The sequence below is a fragment of the Poecilia formosa genome, unplaced genomic scaffold, assembly GCF_000485575.1.
Source record: "Poecilia formosa unplaced genomic scaffold, Poecilia_formosa-5.1.2 Scaffold42, whole genome shotgun sequence".
Lineage (NCBI taxonomy): Eukaryota > Metazoa > Chordata > Actinopteri > Cyprinodontiformes > Poeciliidae > Poecilia > Poecilia formosa.
This window is the reverse complement of record NW_006799981.1, coordinates 266581-293826: the sequence shown is the minus strand read 5'-3', so window position 1 is coordinate 293826 and position 27246 is coordinate 266581. Positions and strand designations below refer to the sequence as shown.

At 39.7% G+C, this 27246-nt stretch overlaps 1 protein-coding gene across 21 annotated transcripts in view; it reads right to left on the bottom strand.

The window, feature by feature from the left end:
- The window catches only part of rims1a (regulating synaptic membrane exocytosis 1a), a 73651-nt gene that overhangs the window by 10943 nt on the left and 35462 nt on the right, over positions 1 to 27246 (bottom strand). For 2 of the 21 annotated variants that reach the window (XM_016671118.1, XM_016671124.1), the window contains exons 5-24: positions 22926 to 23188; positions 21273 to 21943; positions 16887 to 16927; positions 16090 to 16203; positions 15911 to 16010; positions 15613 to 15736; positions 14571 to 14588; positions 12926 to 12972; positions 12002 to 12117; positions 11796 to 11926; positions 11441 to 11612; positions 10708 to 10855; positions 10394 to 10450; positions 9633 to 9801; positions 9238 to 9342; positions 8155 to 8214; positions 5589 to 5678; positions 3347 to 3430; positions 1845 to 1901; positions 1571 to 1636 (exon numbers count right to left, since the gene is read on the bottom strand). In XM_016671118.1, coding sequence (XP_016526604.1) covers positions 1571 to 1636; positions 1845 to 1901; positions 3347 to 3430; positions 5589 to 5678; positions 8155 to 8214; positions 9238 to 9342; positions 9633 to 9801; positions 10394 to 10450; positions 10708 to 10855; positions 11441 to 11612; positions 11796 to 11926; positions 12002 to 12117; positions 12926 to 12972; positions 14571 to 14588; positions 15613 to 15736; positions 15911 to 16010; positions 16090 to 16203; positions 16887 to 16927; positions 21273 to 21943; positions 22926 to 23188 — 2633 coding nt within the window. Of the gene's footprint in view, positions 1 to 1570; positions 1637 to 1844; positions 1902 to 3346; positions 3431 to 5588; positions 5679 to 8154; positions 8215 to 9237; positions 9343 to 9632; positions 9802 to 10393; positions 10451 to 10707; positions 10856 to 11440; positions 11613 to 11795; positions 11927 to 12001; positions 12118 to 12925; positions 12973 to 14570; positions 14589 to 15612; positions 15737 to 15910; positions 16011 to 16089; positions 16204 to 16886; positions 16928 to 21272; positions 21944 to 22925; positions 23189 to 27246 lie in introns of those variants that run through there. The other 19 variants (XM_016671122.1, XM_016671138.1, XM_016671119.1 and 16 more) reach the window with 18 other exon arrangements.

Here is a 27246-nt window from a genome sequence, read left to right as displayed (position 1 = left end):
AACTCTGCGGTCAATCAGTGGTGCACAATCACACAAATGCCATACAAACCCTGCAATCTTTAAGCAGCAGCATGCAAAACAAGAATGGAATGGAGAAAAAGAAGAAGAAAAAATAATGATGCTTAAAAATGTTGAATGAGATCGTATGTAAACTGTTGCAGTGAGGTTCAACAACAATAGCCACACAGTGACACACACAGTACTTAGGAGAGTTTACATTAAAAAGTCTAAGTCTCCTAAAATTACACTTCAATCCGTGAGGTTTTGTGGGAATGCTGTGAATGAGCAATAAAAGGTTTTGTTGAAATGACAAAAACAGGTGAATAAAAGGTTACATTTTAAACATGCTACATTTGACACCATAATTTTCCTCAACTTAAATATTCTGACCCCATAGACAATCTTTTTGCTTTTTTTTTTTTTCCATCTAACATCAGTCTTATACTCCACGCTTTTTACAGAACGTTCAAAAACTTTGGCTACTTTTTCACCAAATTTCCGTCTGCTGCCAGAAAAACATTTTAACTTTGATCTCCAACTGATTCAGGCATGAACAAATAAATCATTGGTGAATTTCCACATAACGACAAAAGGATTCAAATCTCAAATAGTTTCGAAGAGTATTCTCGAACAGAAGCTAAAATGCCTTGTTGCTGAAATGTGTTGTACAAATAAACTTGATTGACCAAATACATGACACAGAAATGTTTTAGATTTCTATATAGTGTCGCATGTTGTATTTTACTTTAATTGCCCATAAATGACAAAGACAGCAGACGTCTAGAGGAAAACTTTGACTGGGCCAACCTTCAGCTGCCCATTACATGGCTTCATATTTGCCTCAAATACTCTTGTATGACTCTGTGCATTACAACTTAACATCTCTACTTAGGTCTCATCTACAAAGACCCTTATTGCAGAAGTTATCTGGCTCATTCTGATGCAACTTTGCAAACCTAAGCTGTGCTGCCATATTCTCTTTAAAGAAAAAGGTTTTCTCCATCAGCTCTTCCAAGAAAGTCAGACATGTTCAGTTGATTTAATTTGAAGCTTTTACTTTTTTCTCTGCACTACACAGTCTAAACGTGACGTAAATATGCTGGGATGTCCACTTGGCAGCTTTCTTAGATATTTTTCCACATTTTTATTTATACTTTGGGATCAACAAAGTATCTTTGAATGTGAATAATCTTGGAAACAGCTTCTAAAACGCTACAAGCTCGTCCAGCAGAAGTGAGTGATGCAAGTCAGTAACTCGATGCAATCTGCTGGATTTCCTTAGAAAACTTTTCAACCAACTTCAATAATGAACTTCACTGTTTAACAACTAGGACAATGAAAATTGGCATTGAAGTGAATAAACTGAAATGATTTACCAGTTTAATAAACCAGCAGTACGGGCCTGACATCTGAACTGATGCAGGTCGCCACTTCTGCTCAGAAAAGACAGAAACTGTCCCAGCAACCTTCAGAAGTTGCTTGTTTCAAACTGGTGGTGCTGTTGGAGGGGAGAGCTCGTCCCGTCTCTGAGCATTTCTGACATGTGCTGAGTCCACAGTACATGTCTTACCTGCCGCTGTCAGACCGCTTCCTGCCAAGAGTCTGACATTCAGGGGCTTCCAGGGTCCGAGGCTGCCTGGGGAATGGCCGACGAGCAAAGGAAACGACACAAAAAAGAATAAAAACATGAACGGACGGATGTGTGGATGGGAGAAAGATTTAGAGATCTGTTCAGCCTGAAGCCGAGACATGTTGTGATGGATTGTGTGTTGGAAAGAATAAAGTTGTCACATAATCATGTTTCATCTGAGCTCATGTGCGTGCGTGCTCACCGGTGTGAGTACCTCTTCTTTGTACTGAGCTGAATGAAAGTCTCTTGAGAGGGAAGTAGCATCCATATTCTCCATTCATGACCATGAAGACAAGGATGATGTACGTGGCACCACACACAAAAACACAACCACACTTATGACATGAATTATGGATGTCACATCATCTCTAAGCACAAGGGCTTGGAAAAAAACTAAACAAAAAGAAGGAAAAAATAAAAAACACAGCAACATTCTCAAAGATGGAGAGGAGCAGACGAGAACACAGAAGCTGCAAATTCCCAGAACTGAAAAAGTGGACTGTGGGAAGCAAACGCAGCGGGAAAAGCGCACACCACAACCAGCTCCGACGACGCCAAGATAAAAGCGGCACGGAAAGTCGCGAAGCAAAGAGAGAAAGTCAAAAGAAAACTAAAAACAATAATCACAACCAAAGGCTTCTGCTGCTTCTACTCATCCAACAACAAACTGAAGAACAACACCGGCACATTAGTCTGCACAAACATCCCTTCACAAATTATGAGGAGCACTTTCTAACTGAAATAAAGATTAGCGCTCATCTGGGAAGGCACAACGAGTTCGGCATTATGTTGCAAGTTCATACAGACTGCGCTGAGCTCGGCTATCACCTCACAGTCTACAGGAGTTCAAAAGTATAAAGAGTAGCTTGCAAATTTATCTTGTATCTGTCTTCTTCATCAATGGAAGAAGATGCAAATTAGATCTGGAGCTTACTTATCAATTTTCAGAATGAATTGTATCAAGTTATTGTGGACTAAATGTCGTGGCATCATCTGTCTTTTCGTCAGAGTGACTGTTGGATGGTTCAGGAACTGCCTGACGACACAACCCTCCACTCGTGATGCCACCACTTTGCCCACCGTTATCTAACTGTGCCAGACCCTTGCCAATTCAACTGTGTAAAATATCACATCCAAATCAGATCATTCATTCTAAGTGATTAACATTTTTTTTCCATTTAAGATAACGAACTGATTTGGGCAAAAAAAAGCATTAGATTATGTTTCCAAACAAATATTCACCCCAAAGACTGTGTGTAATTCCTAACAATGTGCAGCTGATTAATTGCTGCTGCATTGTACTTTATGTATGGGATACAAGATAAAGTCACTCGCTACACGTTTATCAGAAAATACAAATTCAGGAAAACGTCTGCAGAGGTTTACTACACGCTATTCACAGAGATATCAGCTCTTAGCAAGAGGACTGGAGCGAACATCATGTAGAGCTTGACATCTGCCTGAACCCACTAAGGCCAACTGAACCAAAGAGAGCTACATCAGCTTTTAGCAAAAACAAATTGCTTTTAAAAACATTTAAAAGAAAAAAAGAAACAAAGTTATAGTTCTGAGAAAAGGAAGGTAAAACCAATATTGTTACCCCTTTAATGAAATTAAACAGAAAACCTTTTTGATCATTTGGGTCATTCTGGCATCAGATTTTAAGGCACAAGTCAAGCTCCGAAAGGAAGGAGAGGAGCGTCCACAAGAGGCTACCTGTCGTCTTCAGGGGAAGCATGTTGGATAAGAATCCTGGGACTCGCTGGACGTCTTCGAGGCAGGGATTGGGAGAAAGATTTTCTACATATACACATACAAAATATGTCATACAACATCAGAGTGCAAAGCTATTCTATCATCAATTAAAAAAAAAAATCTTGATTTGTGACATGGCGCCAACAGGTTTGAGACTCAATGCAACCAGCAGAACAAATAGGCCAAGAATTCACAGGGTTTTTTTTGGGGGGGCGGGGGGTTCATCACCTGAAGGTTTTTGAATACTGCAGAAAATACTTATCAAAACATTCAAGACACTTTAAAAATGAAGACAAAATGAACGTTAAATGTTAGTGCTCCATGGGAAGCATGAAAACAGTGAAGGATAGTGAGCCACAAGTCTTTTAATGGCATCTGAAATGCAAGCAATGTGTGACAAAGTGAGATAAAACCAACCTTATATTCTCGACAAAGTATGATAATGTTAGGAAAGGGTATGTTGACATTAGGAGGGAATGAAGCTCAGCTAACAGCATGTCAACCAACTCAGAACAAGACTGCATTGTGAACCTGGTTTCTATGTAGTTTTTAAAACAGGTGGAGGGTCATGTAGCTGTAGCTACTAGTTATTTCATATCTATCAACATCACTAGCAGCTCAGAAAACGGTTATGTAGTTTAACAGTTTTGAACCAAGCCAACCACTGAATTGTATTTCTAAAGGTTACAGCAATGGGAAAAATAAAGAAAACCCCATGAATCAAAAGCTTGTGCAAATACATTTAGCACCAGTACCTTCAAGTGGTCACGGTCTTGATGTCTCTTTCTTCTTTGTCACTTTGCTTCAGTATGTTGAGATTAGTCTTATTCTCCCCAAATCTCTTAAGGCCTGATTGACCGTAGCATGTCAATCAGGTGAAGCAATGAACGCTGATCAACTTAATTATTCTGTGTTATAGATATGCTGTTGTGTTTAGGGATCCTTGTCCTGTTAATGACCGAAGTTTGGGCCAAACTACTGGACATATTTGTCTCTGTAATACTCTGGTATACATAACAGAAATATTATTGTTGTACACCAAGCCTGTATTACCGTCCTTCCTCTACCAGGCTTGAGAGTTGGTATGAGGTGTTCGTGGTGATTCGAGGTAGATTTTTCCAAACATGCATTATGGGTAAGCATACAAAGTTCAATGACATTGTTCCAGAAGTTCTGTGGATCATTCAGATGCAACCTTGCAAACTTAAACATGCTCCACATTTTTTTATTTCTTAAAATAGTCACACTTGTTCAGTGTGTTACTGTCCTGTCAACTCTTTACATCCAAGTAAGGCCTGTAGAGTGTGAGATTGAGCTCTTAGTCTTTTTGTAGCCATTACTGGAACAACAGCAGCTGCGCTGGAATGAGTTCATCCTGTAATCGGAGTTCATCCAGTAATCAGTTTCCAGTTCGGACCCCGACTACATCTGCCTCCGTCACTGTGTCCTTGGGTAAGCCACTTCACCTGCTTTGCCTGCTGGTGGTGGTCAGAGGGTCCGGTGGCGCTGGTGCACGGCAGCTTTGCCTCTGCCAGACTATCATAAGGCTTACCACCATTAGCGTGTGAACGTGTGGATGAATGGGTGAATGACAATGTAGTGCTGAATGCTTTGGGGTTCCCTGGGCTAGATGCAGCGCTGAACAAGTACAGGCCTTTTAGCATTATTCTGAGCATTAAACCATCTACACTTGAAGAGAATTTGCTCGAGTATTGGTTCCTGAGAAAACAGGCAATGATCTTCAATGTTTCCCCCTCCCGTATAATCCTCTTGATGTGATAAGACATCAGATTATCACATAAAGATTGATGGGCAGCAACAGCTGAATCTCTCGTCATCTTGGCATTGTGGTAACACACCTGTATGCTCCAGACCACCCTGTTTTTACAGAGTAATGTAATAATACATTATTGAAGCTAATTTGAATGGCAGATCAGATGTTTTTTTATATTGAAACTATATGGAAGCAACAAGGATATCCAAAGTTTTCCCATTGCTGTACTCTCTACAACTTAGTATGCAACTTCAAGAATTGAGTCAATGTGCAAGAACTGCAAGAGAAATACAGAGGTGCCGAAAAAGTCAGGTAAGTGATAAAGGGGAAAATCTACTAATGTGTAGGATTTACAGCGAGGAGGGGACTACAAAAAACAGGAGAAACTAAAGGGTACTACAAGGATGGGGTGGGAGCAGAGGCTGGTACCTTTCAGTCTCTGGTGAGGGGGCATGATTGTCTGGAGTGAGACAGTTGGCGCTAGCACTCTTAACCCTGTCCAGAGATGGCTGAAGATCACTAGATGCACCACAGCAAAACATGTCATCCAATGGAAGAAGAGAAGGAGAAAGGAAGAGGATACGAAAGGACAGGACAGAAACAAACAGAAAGAGAAACAATGGACAAACAGAAAAAGGTTTTTCAAAGAAAGTTTGGTTACATTCCAAAATGTTAAAGCTAAAGCATGACTAGAAGGGATAAGGATGGGAGCGTGCCTAAAATCTGATGAAGTAAAGCTGATGTTGTGGTAATTATTACGTTTGTGTCTTACCAAATTTTTAACGAAGCTCAAGATGGAGCACCAAATTGCTCAGACCACCTTTGTTTTTACTGCAGCTCAGCTTTTGTCATGCATGAAGCAAAAAACTAGATACAAAACATGCAAACTATTCTACTGTACCAAGGTGGCTGTGGAGATACTCACGCCAAAGTTTATACACAGCCTTCTGGCTCCTCCTACTCTGGGTAGGTAGGAGTTGCCCATTTTACAAAGATGCACAAATGCCATGAGGTGCAAGGATATGAGGCAGTTTCAGTGAAGCCATCAGATAAACAGCTACTCACCAAGTCTACAAATTAAGTTTAACTGGAACCGCGAGTCAGAATGGTCTTACAAGCTTTTTAAGAAAACGTCTAATACAAACTTTGGCCAATTCACCAGATTTCAGGGTTGGCCATTTGAGATTTTTACAGTTACTTTGTAAATATCTATTCAACTCACTATTCCACATAAAGTTGGGACAAGCCAAGATTTTCTATGATCCTGACATTTGCATATTCTAGTCCAAGCTAGTACAGTAATCTGTATTTTACAGAAAATGCATTCAAAGGGAAAAACTAAGTATACCAAATAACTCAGGCGCTTGTAAAAACACTTAGTAACAATAAATAACTGTTCTCTACATTGTTTTACCAGCTTCTGATGCTGTTGTGGAGGATTTTTTGCTTTATAGCTAAATGAGGTTTGTGAATTATCTGACGTTAACTTGGTAAGACGCCACCTAGACACATGGGAAATCAGAAATTATCATTATTTATTGGTCTTGTTCATTTAAAGTACAGTAAACCAGCACCTGATTGACCTACCTGTGAGTCTGTTACAAGATACCATTGAACAAAAGCATCACCTCAAATTAATAAGTTACTGACTCTAACAGATTTTCTAATGTGAGCATGCATGCAACAGATTAAAATATGCAATGGAGAGACAGCTGACAGGTGAAACATCCATTAAAAAATGTTTCACATTGCATATTTTGACACAGCTGATGCAAAAAAAAGTTTTACAACAAGGAAAGTATTCTACAAGTAAAAGTCTTTGAGTATTTCTGTTGGGCCTATTGATATAAAAATTCACACCAGATGTCTGTAGCAACGCAAGTAGCAAATATATAGATAGAAATAAAAACCAACTAGCCCATTGAGTAAGCTATGTTTGTTTATTTTCTTTCTCTAATACCACTTTCCTTGGCTTTGTGTTTAGGTTTCTAAATACTGACAGATTTAAGATACTTTCCTCGACTTTCAAGCCTGTCTAGTTTCATTTTATAACACAAACAGTATTTGTTTTTATCTCTTTGTATTGAGAAAAATAACTAAGTTCCCACAGATATCTGGAGTAAATATCAGGTGAAATCAGTGAAAAAAAATGTTTATGTGCGCAAGACTTATTTTCCCCAAAGCAAGGTATCTCAGAAATAAGGCATTTCTGTACATGCTGTAAAATACCCAGCATGTCTCTAAAAATGAAGAAAAATCACTGGCAAAGTAGGCGTAAGCAAATCAAAAGCAGCACACATGTCTGAACCTGTCAGACACGCATCTCCATCAAACACATCTGTGTATGAATAAAGTCTTTAAGCTTCCTCGTACAACTTCAGGAAAAAACACAGATGAGTTCTCAAGAAATAAACTTACCTTTCTGTCTTTATGCTCAGAAACTAATATAAGATCACAGCAGAGTATCTATCAGGCAACAACGTTTTTGTTGATTAAACAGGGAATTGAATGCAAGACAAGATGTCTAATCTGGTCCAGTAATCACCCCATGCTTCACCCTTAATGTGGTCTTTGAACAGCAATACAATCAAAAAGCTTTGGTGCCCTCTTGTGGACTTGCAGCAGAAGAACAGCTGAACATCCCGGGGATTCCCTCTAATAATTATGGGTCTGGCTGTGCGTTTTTTATAAGTAGACTCCATTAGTATATTTTCATAGATCTGACTTAAATTGGGCATTTACTCAGACATAAACACTGATATATATAACAGACAGACCAATTCTAAGCAAGCATTATTTATCTGTGTGTCAAAATGTTATTGCTAGGAAAATATGTGCAAATAGGCTTTTTTTTTTTTTTTGCAAACATATCAAGCACAATCTGTTGTTAAATTACAACTTTAAAGCTTTTTAAAGAGACAAAACACAAAGCACATGAGAATGCAGCTCATCTGGAACCTATATGCCAACAACATTTCAGGATTGGCTGGTTTACCTCGTGTGCAGGCACTCGGCACTTTTGCCTCGCATTGATTGGTGGATCAAGATGACTTCACTGTGGTTACCATGGGGATGGATGATACATGAGGAAATTAACAACAGTCAAAAAACCAGAAAAGCAGAGGAAGAAAAGGATGTGAACAGGACAGTGAAACTGTTGCTAACTTTGTCGAAACACATTCACAAATGGCACAAATCTCCATTAGCTACCGCCGGGCTTTTTATGTCTTTAGATAAATCGCAAAACTTTGCAATCACTTTACAGCTACAGCACCAAAACACTCAGGAAGTAAAGACAGCAGGCAGAAAAACGGGGCAACTTTTTTAAACAAAACCACGTTCACACCTACACACCTGCAGCAGACTCACAATTATCAGCCAAAAAATAAGAAGTACTTGAAAAAACAAATAACCGAGCGCCCCAGTGGCTTCATTTGGTCTAACTATAGGGCCTTGGAAGCATTTTGCCCCATTTTAACCATAAATTTCTATGTATTTTTATGGAACTGTATGGATCACCAAGTCTTGAGTAATTGTGGATTCATAGTTTTCCTTTTCTGTTTTACAAATAGTTATCTGAAAAGTTTGCTGTGGATTTGTATTCAGTCCCTTTTCCTCTTTCAATAATCACTCTAAAAATGATTATTGAAAGCAAGACTAGCAATACTGCAAAGCAGCACACCATCTCCACGGTAAAATATGGCAGTGGCAGCATCGTACTTTGGGAATGCTTTTCCTCAGCAGGTACAGGGAAGCTAGTCAGAGTTGATGGAGCTAAATAAACAGCAATCCTGGAAGTAAATTGGTCAGAACCTGCAAAAGACTTGAGAGGTTCACGTTTTGACTTTAAAGTCATTCCTCTGGGGTGTTGAATACAAATGCATATGAAAGTTTTCAGATTTTTGTTTGTGAAAAACACGGATCTTTTTGTCTTTCTTTTAAAAACATAAGCCTTACTTTGTGTGTTTATGGTAACAAAATCCTGATTAGTTTGTGGATGCAAAGTGGCAAAATGTGAGACATAAAGGGGTGTGAATACTTTCCGTCGGGCTCAGAGTGTTCACACATTTACACGAACCTGTCGTCCAGGTACTCTTCCCCCTGACGGCGGCCTCTGGAGTTGTCGCCATAGCGGTTTGGAGAACGGGAGCGGCGCGAGTGAGGAAGCTCGTCGTCCAAACTCCTGAAAGACAAACGGACCTCTGTCAGGCTGGTGGTCAGCCTGGGCTGCAGCAGCCATTCCGCGAGCCTCATTTGGCTCGGCCTGTAAAAGCAGAGCTGGCAGCACTGCATGTTCTGCATCACGCTGTCATTTCATTAGCAGATGGACTCCACTTCCTGGCTTCCCACGAAGTCCTATCTCTTCTTCATTTGTTCTGGCTTTGTCGTATTAAAAGTGACCACTGACCATAGGGCAACGTGTGAGATACTAGTAAGAACGTGAAAATGCAAAGCCCCCTCCAGGGTTCTGACCTCTGGGTGGGAACGTTGGGGGCTCGGGAGCGGATGGTGCGCCCCTGTTCCTCACGGTGCGGGGACACGGAGCGGGAGCGGATGTGATGGGAAGGCGTCCGCTGCTGATCAGGAACCTCCAGGGTAGATGAGGGCTCCCGTTGCCTCTCTCTGCATCGCCCGTCTGCTGCTGGGCACAACATATTATGCATATGTGTCCAATCAGAGGTAAATCTGAAAAGTTTTCATATCATACACAGACAGACTCCATATATTTTAAATAGGTAAAATGTCTTGAAATGAACTGCAATCGCAGACAATTTAAGTGATCTGATCTGTATCCTTAAAGATTTTGAAGAGAGTAATAATTTATCGTAGTTTAAAGTGAAAGTTTTCATAGAAATATTGTGGAAAACCCCTGAAAAATGGAAAAAAACAAGACCATGATAAAAATCACTTCAAAGCCTTTCGAACTTTAAATGTAAGTGAAAAATAAAACTGTCAGAAGATAAAGAAAACATTTTAAAAAGTGCAGGAAACTGGGTGTGCAAACCCTTAAGGTAACACTTTGTTTAATCCATTATGATTTATCAGTCAGTCTTCTTTCGTAGGAATCCATCTGCATGCCGCATACTGACTAGGTCAAAATTTTTCACTTATTTGTGATATTATTCCTTTCCAAAATTTTACTTTGCAGACTAGTCAACCCTAAATGAAAATAAATAAAAACCAAAAGCTCTGGGGGGAAGATCATACAACCATAAGAAAGGGTCCCCACCCACCTTTAGAGACTACTGCTGTATGCTCATCAAACTCAGGCTCTGTTACACGCTGAGAACCTAAACAGTCATAAATACACACACATGCACACAGAGATATGTAAATGCGCTACAGACATACAGATGCACGTTTTCCTGGTAGAAAGGAAGCATCAAGGAAGGCTGATAAAAACAGACAACAACACCAAGACATTTTACACTTTGCTTCACAACATTAATCAACATGCACGTTCTCACACACACACACACACACACACTCAGATGGGAAATATGAGCGTCATTTATACATGTGAAGAGTCTGGCAAGATCAGACTTACGCTGCAGCTTCTTGCCAGGTGCGTCTGTGTGTCGTCGGGGCAGGAAGGGGGACGGCCGGGGGAGTGGGATCGATGAGACGTCGTGTGTTTGGAGGGGATACCAGTGAGGCTTGTCGTCAAGTAAGGCCGTCTCCAGCTCAATCAAGATCTGCTCAGGTTGTCATGGAAACACACATTAGCTGCTCAGTGATCCTGTTCGTTAATTTGACCAAAGCCTTCACATGTTGACATGCATGTCAGAATCTGGACTTTACCAAACGATTTTTTTATATATCCAACGTCAAGTGTATAAAAACATCAAACAGATTCCTCTCTCCCTGTTTCATGAGATTCAAAGAGAAAAGTAGCTGAAAAATAAACTCAATGTTTGATTGTTTGCTCCATAAAAGCAGGAGTTTTGGTTTTACTCTGGAGATTTCCAAACACCAGGCCACGGAGGAAACTAGAAATTAGATAAATAAATTTTCAGCAATAATTTGGAGGCTGTTGTGTGCTTTCACACACATGAGATTAAAATTAAAGACGTATAAAACCTAGTGAAGATCAAACGATTTTCTTATATTCCAAAATAAAAACGACTGTAAAATGTCCTTTTAGCTAAGCTACAGTTTCTGCAAAGAGCCATAAATAAAATGAGTGTACATGTAGAAAAGCCCAAGTTATTAATGAAATAATTTACCTTCCATCTCTAAATGGAGTTGCAGAGTTAGTAATAATGTTCTGTTTAAGCTACCTCTCCCATAAAGGTGCTGTCCTCCTCAGGTGACCTGGGTTGGTCCCACACCGTCAGCTCCAGCATGTGGTTGCGGAAATCCCTGCGATGGACGTGTGTGTAGACGAAGGTCTGGTTCCACTTGGGCTCGCAGGTCTTCTTCATTGTTTTCGTCCTTCGTTTGCTTTTGTCACTGCATAAAACAAAACTCTCAATTTCAGAGAACTTCTGCTGCATATCCTCCAAGCTAAAAATAAAACTTTAACCAGTTTATATGCACTATCAGCCTGGAAGCATCAAAAGGAGACTTCAGAAACATGAAGTATGTTATAAGTAAGTAATTTTAACAATCCTTTGAGACGGTTGGCTGGCCTACCTGCGGTCAGGGAGGAAGTACATCTTTACATATGGACTCCTGGGGCGTCCGTCGGGCCGAAGAGGAAGCTCCGCAGCCTGCAGCACGTTGACTATTAGCTGGTGACCTACTTTGTCATACCACAGCTTCACCTGGATGAGAAATGCGCATACGCAGAAGTTCACGTCAGGACCCCAAAGCAGCCCGGGACAGCCGCACACACTCACCGATAGCTGCCCTGGCATCAGCTGAGGAGCATCTCGGAGCATCCCAGGACTGGAGGGAGACAGGACATTTAAAGATGGTCTCTCCATCTTCTGGGACTCAAAAGAACTGGAACCTGCTAGGAAAGGAAATTAAATGTTTGTAATCCGGAGAGAGGAAGAGCAGCTGTGTTTTAAGAGGAAGCACAAAAAGTACGGACAGAGGAGAGTAAAAAAAATAATAACTTGTAGTATTAGCAATAGCTGTGCAGGAGGGAGAATAGATGATGACGAATGATAATCTGCTTTACTTTATTTCCAGCAGGCTTGTTGTTTGGTGTGTTTCATACCACATTACAGGTTAAATGAATAAATGCACAACAACTAAGTGAGTTCTGTCAGAGGAAATATGCATGAAAAACAATCACCACCCAAATTCTACATTTTTTATATGACTGTGTGTCAAGTTCAAACAGTTAATATCTGCAGCTCTCCACACCAAAACAGTGCAAGAATGACACACAGGAGACTGAAATCTCACCTGCTTCTTATCAAATAGCAGTGCCAAAAAGTTTAACTTTTTCCAGCGATCTAAGGCTACAGTGATGACTCACGGAGGTAATATGGAAATAATTCATGTTATTGTAACACCACATCTGGTACTAGAACAGCTTCACACCAGGTGAGTGTTTACCACTTCATTTGTTTATTTTGGTTCAGATCAGGACAAATTATTCAGATCTATACTGACTTTTATTTTGAACAAAGTTAATGGAAAAATATTTAGTAGTAAAATATCTCTCAATTATTTCATAAAAGAACCTTTGTCTCATTACTTCATGATTTTTAAAGACATAATGAGGTAAACATTACATTAAAAGTTGAAAGTTAGTTAAATTAATAGAAAGATTAGAAGAAAGAGAAAAGCATGTTGAAGCAGATACTTACTGGATTCTAATGGAGGGTGGGACGTGTCGGGGATTCTTGGGATATCACTGAAAAAGAGTTGAAAGCGAAACACGCGTCACTCACATTTTGCCTCCCCCTAAACAGTTCAAAGTACGTCAGAAACGAAACTGACAAAAAGTGCATGCAGGCATCTAAAAGAAAATTGCTGCACTGTAATTGAAATTTTTGCGATGCTCAGATGGAAAGTATCATGAAGAAGCAGAGGGGAAGATGTGAGGCATGCTCCTGTTGTGACTGCAGTGTTTCCCTGACTCATTCACACGTTTCTGGAGGCCATGACGGGAGCTGCGGCAGGACTGGACTAAAACCAGCAGCTCCTTTCTGTCAATGGCGACTTCTGTCCCCTCTTCCGTCACCCATGGGAAACATCAGTATTTACTGCACCAAAAAGGAAAACCAGCAAGCCGTGAAGCACTTATCAGTGTCAACTGATTGATTGTTAGATTCCATTTTTAAAAAAGGGTCAAACATGAGGCCGTTGTTGGACTAATAGAGCCTCTTTTTTCCGAAGTTTTGACATATGAAGGATGAAAAACAACAATTTGGACTTTAATGAGCCGCAGAAAACAAGATTTTATCATGCAGTTGGTTAAAATACATGTAGAAGAATCTGAATTCATCCAACTTTCAGTAGAACTATGAACCACCATTGCATAAATGGGCAGTTCGATCAAATTGATTTTGGCCTCTGAGCCTTTACAAAAGATCCATTCATATTTTTTAGGTATTATTTTGCAGATTTGCAGCTGTGCTTGGGATCACTTGTGTTTGACACACCCCAAATATAGGATGGTATTTTTTTTAGTAAATCTTTCAAAAATCTAAGGTTTAGTGTGAATTTTATTGTACTTTGTAGCCAGAAAACCTAAAAACAGTGAATGTATGAGGCATAAGTCAAAATCAGGGTTTCCATTGTTCTTCTGATTCTACTGAGAACATTAAGGAAATCAGAATCAACTTTATTACCTAAGATTCTGCGCACAAATAAGTAACTTGACTTCTGCTTCACTCACAGAGTACACACATTAAGCATAAATACATATATTTACGGAAAAATAAAGAAACAATATGTGTATGAACACCCACAACATGGTATAAAACATACCTCTATAAAACAAAGCATAGATCAGTGACAACTCATTATGTAACAGCAGGACAAAACTACAACTGCCAATTAAAATAATTTCAAATATTAAACTGATAAGTGTTTCATGAACCATGAGCTGCTTCTGAGTTCATTCCAAAACCAAGATAACTCAAATATAATAAAAAAGAAAAGCTTGCTTCATGACTCCCAGTGCTCCAGCAGAGCTCAACAGTCACGGAAATGTTGTAGGTGAAGGATCTGACTTTTCTGCACAGGCAACCTGAACTCTTGCAAAAGCGTGGCTTAAATGATGAATGTTCCCGGTGGCCATTTTGGATCTCATGAAGTGAACTTGACCGAGAACGTTTGATCTATTTCACTTAATGCTGCACACAAATATTCTGACAAAAGCTCGCAATTTCATAAGTGCTAGATAATATTCAGAGTAGTTCATTAGGAGATACAAAATGGCACCTGTAAAGCCAAAATAGTTTCAGTGAGAGGATTAAAGATTCCTTAAAAAACAGAATTACTTACTGATATTTTCTATAAACCCTTCGTGAGTGTTTGGAAAGAAAGTATTAGATTCAAAATTTCAAATATTTTTCTTCTGCTAGTATATTAGCAGTTAAATCTAATTCAGTGGGAAAAACGTGTTATGTTGTGTAAACAACCTAAACAAGATAAGCATTTGTGAAAACTAACCTGCAACATTTATTGTTTCTGTGGGAGATTTCTTTGAAAGTCAACTTCTATCTAATTAAAATGCATTTGATAAGGTAGAGGATGATTTTATGCTTAATTGTAAAAGAAAACTTCTTAGTTTTCAAGAGTACAAGTATCATCAAGTGGAAAAATTCCATTTTGTTCAATCAATTAAACTACAATTTATCAACTATTTTCCCAAATCCAATGTAATCAGTGGTGGAATCCATTTAATACACACTTTTATCTTACATATTTAAAAAGCTAAATACAGCAGTCCAGTATTTACATCCATGCAGCACCTTCACATACTTTTAGTCAGTGGACTCCAAATATTAAGTGCATTTTTATAAAGTGTTTAAGATAAAAACAGTTGATGCAGATCCTGAAGCACGACGGCGCACCAGGTCACCAAGCTAAAGTCGAAGTGATCAATCATTCAAACATCAGAAAATTGAAATTTGGACCTATCCAAGACTCTCCAGAATTCACAAAATTGAGTTGGATAAACAGGAAAAAACCCGAAGAGCTCCTCCAATTATTGCCAGAAAAAAAACGGAAGAGATTTGACCGAGATTTAGATATCCAGAATGTCAAGAGCGACTTAGAGTAGCAACAAAACTAAATATTTTTGCCTTTGATTTTTTTTTATTGCTTATTTGATGAGAAAAGATAGAAGAAACATATCAAGACAATCTGATGTCTGCATCACACCGAAGACGACTAATAAAACAAAAGCATTTAAAACTTGATGAAAAATGTTTTAACTGCTCTCTGTTATACGACAGAGGCTTCAGAATATTAACTTTGGTCTTGACTGCACAGACTAACATTAACTAATGTTAACAGTTTCTGTGTTTCTCTCCAGACTCACCCAATAGGCCTGGACACCACCAGCTCCACCTGAGGTTCGGCTTGGGACTCCAGGATGATGTTATAAACTTCCTTCATGGTCGCCCCTGGCAACAGCTTCCCGTTCCACTGCAAAACCTCATCCCCTGAAATCAGGTGTTAATGCCCATGTGATTGCGCATCATAACTATAGTTCATATTATTTTTATGTCAGGTAGGAGTGCTAACTGTGTGTGTGTGAAGAAACCAGGAGGTTATACAACTTCTTTTATGAGATCGTAACAGTTGAATCAGGACAGCGGAGAGGGTTTGGTCTCTACCTGCTCGGAGATGTCCCACCACGTCGGCCAGGCTGCCCTTCTTGACTTTGGTGATGAAGGCACCTAATCTCCCTGACTCAGTGACCCTCCCTCCCACCACCTGGAGAGGTCAAAACACACCGAGGAGCCATTATTCAAGCCAGAACTCCCAACCGCATGTTGCACAGACGGCCTCTGACCTTTAGCCCGAGCAAAGCCCCAGCCTCCTTAGGCATGGTGGCACTTCTCTTGCTGAGGGTGATTCGTCCAATCAGATGGTCTCCCTCTTTGGACGGCTGCCAGGTTACAGGATGCTGCAGGATGGAGACGGTACACCTTAGACAGCAGACTTTGATAATGATAAACATCTGGCAACGTGACTCTAGTGGAACCTGCAAGTTTATTTAAAAAAGCCAGGCTATATCAGAGATAGAAATAAAGCTTTTAGGTTGTGCTGCAGCAAGCTAGCTTTAGTTTAATTCAATGTTTTAAAGGCACACTGCCCTGCATGTTTTCGTCATTTCCCTGGTTCAGCAAACGAGATTTTACATGATATCACGCCAACTCTTTTTGTAAAAAGAGTATGCAACATGGATTTTATTGACATGTCTCAAAACCAAAGGTCATTGACTTCTTAGTCATTATCATTACTGCAGATCTCTCTTTGCAAAAGAAGGATTTGCCAGCACATGCTGGATTCACCAAACCGCAATCAAAAAAAGTTTAAGGAACTCAGAGAAGATCTAATAAGAACTGAAGATTCACACAGGCTGGAAAAGTCTTATCCAAAAGCTGCAGCTGCAGATTAATTTGTTCAAACCGTTGTGCCTAATTATAAATTATCCAGATGTGTCAACACTTTGTTACCCTGGGTGGATAGGGGATTGTGTCCCCAGTTATTTTTTTTTTAATGATTGAAGTTGTATTTTCATTCCATCCTGAAAACAGTTCAAACAAATCATTAAAAGTCCAAACTTAAAAACAAAAAGTGACTTACATGCCACCCTGTGGGGTCATGTGGATTGCACTCCCAGTCTCCTGCAACAGAAAAGACACGACTTCACCCACTGAAGACATAGGAGTTAGCTCAAGCTAACAGCTCCTACTCATAACATCTGCTGACAGAGAAGGTCAAGTTTATTTAATATTTAAGTCTGAGATCAGAATGCCTAAAAAACCGTCAGACATTTTGAGTCAATATGAATATAAAAACATCTACAGTCTAAAAACAACGAACCTGAGAAAGTCTAAAGCTGTTACTCTGATTATTTAAACGTAAAACTGAAAATGATTTACAGTCAGACAGCAGGAGAACTGCATGAAGTGAAGTTTTCTTCATCAAGTTATGGTTTGGAAAAAGGTTGACAATGTTTTATGTAGGCAAATATCTGCAAACCGGAGCACTGGAACGGTTTGGTGACCGCAATGTGTGCAGAACTTCAGGAATAATGTTATGAAAGAAGAGAAGCAGAACCAAGTGTTGTCAGTAGCAGGGAAGCTGTGAACTTAACGAACTGCAACCACCATCAGTAATGTTATGCAACCTTCACGATAAAGCCTCTGCCTGGGGACTATTATTGTTATAACTCAGGCTAACTGAGTATAAACCTACAGGTGGGGATGGATCACATGCTAGAAGAGGCGTGTGTCTAAGCAAATACATTCACCTTTTATTACAGCTTGATTAAAGCTTAATCTCAAACTAAAAACTAAAATATTCAATTAAAGAGCATTTACTGGGAAAAAAGTTAATGTTAGAAAGAAACAATTTTAATAGTAATCACTGGTGCCACAGTTATTGGCACTCCTAACCATTTCTATAAGATAAATGGAGCAAACATTTTTGCAGTTTCTGCTTTTGGCTGGGTCACATAGCCACTCTTCAAAATGGGAAAGACTTGTAAACATGAAACTCAAGTAGACATTAGTCTAACACTTTTATACTATAATAACTTTGACTAAAGATGCCACAGCTTCAGTTTATTTTCATAAAAATGTAAAATAAAAATCTAAAAGATTTTCATTCAAGATAGAAAAGCAAATGTTACTGTAAGTAAAAATAAAAGCACGAAGATTATTACTGTTATAACAATGTAATAGTATTCCAAACATAGTAGATTATGACACTGCTGGAGGTTTCTTCCTGTTAAAAGATGACTGCTTTTTTCCACTGCTACTACTTTCCAGCTCAGGAAGGGGGATTGGTTCGACGTTTATGACAGCTTCCTCAGACAGACAAGTTTGTAAACTGAATTTGTTTTTGAGGAGAAAGTGCAGAAAAAGGAGAAATGGGCATGGAGAACACTTTCTGCTATTTTAAGCAGAATCAAGAAAGCAAGATAAGAAAAATACAGGATTATCTGCCCAAAATAAAAGCCTACTTTGCCTAAGTTTGGAGTTAAAATGATTACAAACATCTTTTCAGTAAAGAGAAAAGCAATCTTTACTGGTCAGAGCAATAACACCAGGGTTAATTGTTACTTTTAAGCAGATATAATCACTGTACTGGTAGCATCTCCCAGTCAATCTCACACAGAAAAGAAAAACATTCAAAGACAAAAAAAAGTGCTTAGCCGGTGGAATATCAGATATTTTTAACAAAATAATACAAGTTATAGAAAAGATTAAGTCAGAGGTCGTGTGTGTCGAGTGTTTGACTGCTCCCTTTCTGTTGTTTTGGAGGATGTGTAGGCTGCATCTTCCATATGCAGAAACACGCATGTAGAAATAAAAAAACAGACATGCTGTGCTGCGAGCGTCTGCATATGGAAGCACGAGTCTGAGTGTTTTCCTGCAGTGATCTTACGAAGATTTACATGCCTGGGTGCTTCTCTGCTGCCAGCATCCACATCTCAGAGTTGACCTGATCTCAGGCTGAAGATTAAAAAATAAAATGCAACAGCTACTCACAGCTACAGGGGCAAATTTAAAACCTGAACTTGGAGAGCCATGGTTAGTGGATGTCTCCTTCTGATGCGAGTGAATTTAGCATAAAATACAAACAGTGCCAGGAACTGCGTTAAAAGTTTCAGTTCAAACTCATGTTAATATTAGACATGGATACCTCAAATAAATACACAAACAAGTTTTCAAATAGATAATGAATTAAAGGAAAAGAGCTATGCTCAATTCAACCAAAAATCCACCAGACGCTGACCTACTTTTTGTTTTGCTAAAGTGTCATATATTTAAAATTTTAAATAGACATTAATTTGCAATTTCTTTTGCCTGATTTTGTTAGTTTGTAATAATGTTATTTTGGTCACTAAAGTACAAATTTTCCACATAACTTTATATTTTGTTCTGCCTGGTGATGTAACTTTTAAAATATCTCGTCTTGATAAATACACTCTGCGGTTTAGTGAGAGTAAACTAAATTCAGCTTTGAGCTGTTTTTCATAGAAACACACAGCAAGCAGCCCCAGTGGCTTTTAACGGTTAGTAGGAAAGTGACATGACCCGGCTGAACCGAGCAAGGTCAGGTGGTGTGTTTTAAAGCTAGCAGATGTACAGCTGGTTATGTGGGACGACATGGGGTCACATGGGGTCAACCCTGGGATTTATGGAGGCCAAACAGCCACCCGTTGGCCATACTGCTCATAATGTTGGACTGCGCCTCCTCTGGGGTAGGATGAGAACAATTTAACATGACAAATAATCAGGAAATGATTCATGTGCTGACATGCACTTTCTAGAATAACACCACAGAGTGTAAACTTGACAAAAAGCCTGCATTTTACAGCAATTCACAAAATGCTGGTGAAGGAAATTCTTAAATTCTCAAAGCGACAATAATACACACATGATGAAAAGCAACTGTTTGTTTTATTCTGAAAATTAGAATTAATTCATACTTTTTTCAAGCTTAAAATAATTTTGTGTGGAAAAAATAAACAATCTTCAGCAGGGCAGGCATGTTATTTTGAAAGATTCCTTTAAAAAACTTTTTTCGACAGGAAATAGAACATTTTGCAGAGCCTGTCACCTTATTCTGAATTAATATGTTTTGATTGGCTGGTGGCAGCCATAATGAATTAATAAATGAATGAAGAAGCTGCTGAGTGTTAGAAGAACTCAGAAAATGCTGAGTCGCTGGTTGCCGTGGTGATTCCTGCCCCCTCAATGGCACGGGGTGAATCTACAGCACCAATTTTTGTACAGTAAACATACATGTATGGTTTAACTCTCAAACTAGAAATATCCAGTGCATCTAAAACATGTAAACCCAGGAGATATCATAGGTTTAAAAGGTCGTCAATTCCAAGTTTTTAAAGATATTTTCAGTTTAAATATGGCAGGAGTGAGTTAAAGTTCGGGTGCACACACTTTGCATTCTGTTGAGTTGAGAGAAAAACATAGTGGGAAAAACACTCAGTGAAAGTTGACAAAAATGCCACTGTTTAAGTGTACAAATTGCACTTTTTGAAGTAAGCCAAATTAACTAGGGTGTGTGGCATCAATAAAGTCTCAACTGAACATCCCATAGAAAAAATAAATCAAAATCAACAAAAAATTAAGCATAATAGTATGAAAAACACAAACTATCAATTCAGTTAAACTTTTAGAGATGTACTTAAACTCAAGCTCATTCAAATGCCTCAGTTGTTGATAAAGAAAATTGTTGCAGTGTTTTTAACATATTGTTTAGAAAATCAGACGGAGCCAAGGTGTTGAGGGGATCCATTACGGATCAGCTTATTTTAATTACCAGGATATCTTCATGACTCGATCCCGGATTAAGTGGAAGATGACGGATGGGCGATCAAATCACCAGCACCAAGGTCAGAAATCTTTGGTTTTTGGTTTTATCAGACGCTGCACATTCTCATTAGATGTCCTAAACTTAAATTCAGACGGAAATTTGCCTATTAGTTTACAAAAATGCATTACCATTTTATTTATGTTCTCAATTCAAATATCTGTGGATGAAATATCAAGTCTACAAACAATCATCTAAACATTTTAAACAGATGATTCTGCAGGTTTGTATCTATAAGACGGATCACAACCAACCATCTGCAAACAAGAAAAATGAGACACGGTTACAATTTTCCTCAAACTATTCAGGTTGAAAACTGTCAGAATATTGGTGAAAGCTCTCTACAAGGGAACAAGTTACAGCAATTAATAAAGTAGAGAAAAAATGAAAGAGGAGGAATGGAGTAAAGTAAAACAGCTGAGAAGGCAAAATGAGAAGGCTTTGGTTTTGTGCTTCATTTTTTTTAACCAAATATCATCCATTTTATTATCAATTCATCAAACAGCAAAAACAGAATTATTATGATGAACCATCTTTATGTTTTAGATGGAGTATTTTGTAGATTGGGTTATGACAGATATTTCATGTGACTAAACAGAGGCTTTAGAAATGCTAACATCTTACCTCTCTCGCTTATGCTTTCGATCTCGGCGTCGTCGCAGCTGCTGTACTCTGGCGTAGTCCCACCTTCCTCCTCCGAACTGCTGACAGAAGTTTGTCTCTTCCCCCCGACCCCCAGCCCTCGTTTGGACTTGTAGGGCCGTGGCGGAGGCGGCCGCAAAGATTCGGACTGGTCGGAGCTTAGCGAATCATTGCGCAGCATGCTTTCAGCCTTGTCCCGCTTGGTCCGTTTCACCCCGGCACCCGGGCTGAGACCCGTTTCGGGTCCCGAAACTGAAGGTACTCTGAGTTCAGGAGGAGGGGCTTTCTGTGAAACAGCCGGTGCCCCGCCCGCCGTCCTCTGTCCAGGTCGAGTAGTGTCCCCGACCTCGCCTGTCGCGCTACCCGTGCCTCGACCCGGCACAGCCTGACCCCTGCCTCCTGAAGGGAAAGGCTCCGCCTGTCGAAGGGGACCCCCGCTGTTGCCCACCTGCTGATAACCCCCCTCCTCTGTCCTTCTAACGCTGGCGCCTCCTCCAACGGGGTCGTGCTCCAGAGACCGCCCCTTCGACAGCTGCCAACCTTCCTTGCGCTCCCCTCGAAGGTCCCGGTCCATGGAGACCTGGGTCTGCAGCCTCGGATGGCCTGACCGCCGCTCCCCCCGACCCGTCCCACTGCCTCCACGTCCATTTCTCCTGAGGAGCAAGTGACATTTTGCATTTACCAAAAAACCTAACCATCATTACTTGGATAACTTTTTAACCCTCTAAGACACAATGGTGTAAAAAGAAAACATGTACATTTCAAACAAAAAAGTAAAATGCTGACTTTCAATATTCAACATATAAAATATTGACTGAAATCCGATCCAGAACCACACAGCATTCTGGGAGATGTAGGCAGAGGAGAGGCTTTAGTTGCTCAACCTCTCATGGTTATGGTTACCTAGCAACTCATTCACTCTTTGGTTACCTAGCAACAACTTGTTGGGCTACTACCGCAGCAGCAGTTTCAGGTTTAGCCGCTGTACCTCTTAGCTATTTAAAAATAACAAAATGGAGTGAAAACTGTGGATAAAACAGGAAAGATTGCCCCAGATATTTAAAATGAAAAACTTATCAATAATTATCAATATCGACTGATATGAAACACTTACATTTTAATAAGTTTTTCACCCATATCATCCAGCCCTAGCAGAACAGATGGACATATGTAAATTGGGATTAGATCATCAATTAATTAAATGGACCAAGATGATTATACTTTTTTTACTTTATCACTAAATTATTTCACATAAATAGCACAAATTTAGATCATTTGTCACCAGCAACCAGTGTCATTTTCCTTAACCTCAGGAAAGAGGTTTGGAGATTGCAAAGCTCATTTGAGAAACTTCCTGACAAGTTTGATCTACTGGAAGCCATAAGAATGTGCGGGAGAGAGGATGAATTAAATCCATCTTGTTTGACTTTCCCTACAGAATCTATTCCAGATATTTACCAAATCCGGGTTCAGATAATACAACAGATCAGATTTGATTGATATTTTTTGTGCATTCACTTCAGCTATTGTTCAATTTGAGAGAAAAGCCATAACTCAAACACATAAAACCTAACACACAATCCTCTCTGACACTTTTATTGGAAAGCCTCTCTCAGGTTTGGTCCTTCATCTTACCTGTCCCGAGGTGGCTCACTAAGTGACCTAGCGTCTGTCCCCGGCGCGGTCCCCAGCGTGCTCGCTCGGTCTTGGATTGTCCCCGTCGAGCCTGTGGGCGCTTGGGAGCGAGATCTCAGCTTATCCAGAGACACTTGGCACACAGACGGCTCGCTGACAGCAGAACCGAGACCGGAGGGCTTCCCTGGGGGACCAGTGAACCAGTCGCCTGGCTTGGTGAGGATCTCCTGCTGCTTTCTGCAGTTATTGCACACCCATATCACCTACAAAACACAGAAGTCAGCCATTTGACAATCAGATCATGTAAAGCAACATAAGCCGCAAGGCCTTACAGAGAACTTTAGATAAGAAGGTGCTTCTGAAACTATGTTGTACTGCAGCAAGTGAAAACAGCCATTTAGTTTGCCACACACTCATCTGAGGCCAAGCCTCAATTGCTGTGAAACAGGAAATGGAACAGTGCACTTCCTAAAGATCTGCAGTGATGCCAGTGAGTCATCCTAGGGAAAAAAAAGGCTTTTATGGAAGCTTTTTAAGATTGAAATGATGGAAAGCGTACCAGAGAGCAGCTTGCCTCTCCCACTGTGGGCTGCCTTTGGCCACAAAATAAGGAACATGGAGCCAACTGTTAAATTAAAGGACACTAGGATTACTGTCAAAATAATATCTCCATTTCTATTTCTAATTTTGTCGTTGCACATATGCACACCAACTGTACACTGGCTGCGGAGCGCAGAAGAGTGTCCAAATTCAGATTTATTTCTTCAAGCACTTGTAGAACTTTAATGGCTAATTTGAAGATGAAATGTTTGTTGTGTGGCCACAATCTACGACAGAAACAGCTACAGTAGCAACACAAGCTCTCCTGTTACAGTCATGGTAATAAGTAAGAGCAAAGTCAAGGTTTCTGTGTTCACCTGTTATTGTTTATTAAACACAGATGAAGCCAAAATGGAAAAGCTCTGTGTGGAAAATCAAATCCACCCCACAATCCAACAGCCTGCAAAAGTTTGAGTTTATGAGACTCTCACATTGTTGTGGAGAAGTTTTAGATTAGTTGCGAAGTGGCTGAAAAACATATCAACATATAGGTTTCATATCAGTCGACAAATAATTATTTTGTTTTTGTCCTACCAAACCGGCGATCTGATCATTCCTGTTTTAACCACAATTTCCTCTCAAACTCCTTTCCCTACACATCATTCTCTTGACTTTTAAGTCGTTATGAGGCACGGTGGCAAAACATGAAACTGTTGCTGCGCATGTTACTCTATAGGTTGTTGCTAGGTAACCAAAGCATGAGTGAGTTGATGCCACCAACCTTTCTTAGCTGCTTGTGGAGGGTTCAGCAGCTCCTCTGCCTACATCCCCCAGAATGCTGTTCAGTTCTGGACTGGAGTTCAGTGAAATTAATTAATATTGTAATGGACATATTATCTATTGATGCGTTTTTCACGATATATATTGTTTCTGACTTCTTCACATGCTGCTTCAGTTCATTGAGTTTGTAGACAGCTGTTTCTGCGAATCTCTCTGAAGGTCCCACCTCACCAGGTTATTCAGATTGGGGTCCAAACTTTGGCTTGATCATTGGATAATGATTATTATTTCTTCTTCAGCCCTTCTATAGCAATTGTCCTTCTATTTTTGGGATCATTAGTGACTCAGTTTGGCTTGGTAGACGTTGGAGTCATGTTCAACTCAATGAGTGAAAGGCGCCTGGGTTGTGTGACCACCATATGTTTTGTAGTTCCTTCCCATGCAGTTTTGGAAAGTAAAGCTTGAGGATGTTGTTTTGTGTGTGCAAAAAGCATGACTTTATCAAGGGACATCTTTATCCTTTTCGAATTTTGCAAGGTCTGCTTCCTGTGCATCACTGCTTGTTCTGATCAGGACGTATTGAAAAAAATGGAAAATTGAGGCTCAGAGATCTGTGCAGCGTTCTGAGTCAGTGAGGAAGTATAGATGGACTGAGGATGTGAGGTTGGGTGAGAAATAAAGATACTGAGAAGCTGAGCCAGAGGACGGGAGAATCAGTCCCACTCCTGCAGCCACCAGGGTTCTCATTACTCCTGAACACTCCCCGATGACTCTTTAAAGAGAGCTAAAATAAAATACTCACCCCCCATCTCTTCCTCTTTCCATCCCTCATTTCTCTTTTTCTCCCCCTTGCTTTCCCCTTCCATTTCTCCCTCCTCCAAATTGCTTTTGATTAAAGCTACAAAAGCCGAGGAGAAAACAGCTTTACACCAACGCAGCTATATTTATCCTGCCAAACACCCCAGCACCACCGGGGAGAGAGCGAAAACATGTGCATACACACACGCATAGACACACTCAACAAAGAAAGCAAAACACCACCTTATGTGGGACGTTATAGCTTTGGTGAAAGCATCCACCAATCTGTGATTTTTCTGCAGCCGGACCAACAAGGTGGACGGCAGCCAGGCCGACAGAGCGGTGTGAGTCTACGGATACTGAAGGCATTCTTCAGGAATCAACTGGAGATTCTTTTTATCGGCTTTGGTGGTTTGGAGAAGCAAAAGTTACACATCAACATGCTTTGGGCTACAAACAAATATAAATCTCACACAGAAACATGTTAATCTTCACTTTCAGCAAGTCTAAACTGACAAGAGAAAGTGACTTAATTCAAAGCACTGCAGAAAGAAACTGAAGAAGAGAGTTTTGTTAACTGCCACTGATTGTGTTTGTCATGTTTTTGTTATTTTATGCATTGATGCTTGCAAAACTAATCTATTTCTCTGATTGAATGTAAATCCTGATACTTGTAAACGATACTGCTATCTTGCCAGGTTGAAAAAGAGATGTTATATCTTAGTGAGATTCATTATCTAGTTAAATAAAGGTTTTTATTCCAGATTTTCAGCAGAACGTTTTTTGCTTTATTTGCAATTTCTGACTAAAGAAAAAAAAATCTATCACAGATCTCCCTGGAAATCTAACTTAAGTGCATTTGTTTCTTCTTAAATGTTGGAAATTAATATTTTTCAAATGAGAACTATCAACTGGAACAAAATTACATTTGTGAAGTTGAAGATTTCTCCCAAGCAGATACAATCCAAACTGGCCATCACAATTGGTGAGTAAGCAGAAATCTTTCGTCAGAAGACTTTTCTGTGTTGGAATGTAAGTGAGTTTTTCACTTTTATTTCCAAACTGGGATGAGGAGATCTAAGATAGACTACTGTCACCTGGTGGCTGTGATGGTACAGTGAAGAACTGGCGCTGGATTAAGCAGAGAAAAGCAGCCTTGTTTTAAAATAAATGTTTAGCATTATTAAAACTTGATTAACTATTTAAAATTTAATATTAGTCATTTATTCTCCTAATTTTGGTTTTTTTTATTCCCCTACAGTGGGCCGGATTTGATCCACGGGTTTGACACATGTGATTTAGAAGGTTAAGTGAAAGGAAAAACTATGGCGGAAAATGGTCCACAAGCAATTTCAACCCTCATCAGATCAAAATCCTGCAGACAATTTGTGGGGTTTCACATGGGGTTTGGGACTGACGTGAGACCCTGAAAACCCAGTTTTATTCTGACAAAAAAAAAAAAAAAAAAAAAAACATCCTATTGTGACTAAAACTGCACTGACGAAGGAAGTGTGGGCAAAACACAACCTTTAAAAGGTGGGATGTGAATTAAGACTCAAGGTGCTAAAAAAACAGACATGAGCAACAGAGTGCCAGGTAGATATATGATGCATAGCTAATAAAAAAATAACTAAGAAAAGGGTGATTTGGGTGTCCGCAATGCTGAAGAGTCTATAGTTGAAGATTGAACTTTGGTGCTTAAAAAGCACTGCGTGATAATATTTGTAGAGTTTTTCTGATCCAGTAGGAAACACAACACAAGCCAGAGCTGATATCTTTTACCCTTATTGAAAGCTTTGTGATGAGACTGAACAGGCAGAGATTTGGAGTAGTGAGCCGTTCTTTTTTTTTTTTAAGAGACTCACTTAATCTCATGGTAATCCTTGTATTAGATCACACTCTGATGGTGAAAGAGAGCTGCTTGACAGCCAGAACACACACACACACACACACACACAGAGAAACACACACACACACACAGACACAGAGAAACACACACACACACACAGAGACACACACACACACACACAGAGACACAGAGACGTGTGTGAAACAACAAAGATGAAGACAAAGAAACCAAAACTTGTGGGTGGAGAACTGATGGAGTATTGATATGTTATTGATAGATTACTGTATGGTGAATGTTTTGCCTCCTCACTGCTTGAACTGGACCTGTTGCTGGGATTTGGGTCGTTCTGATCCA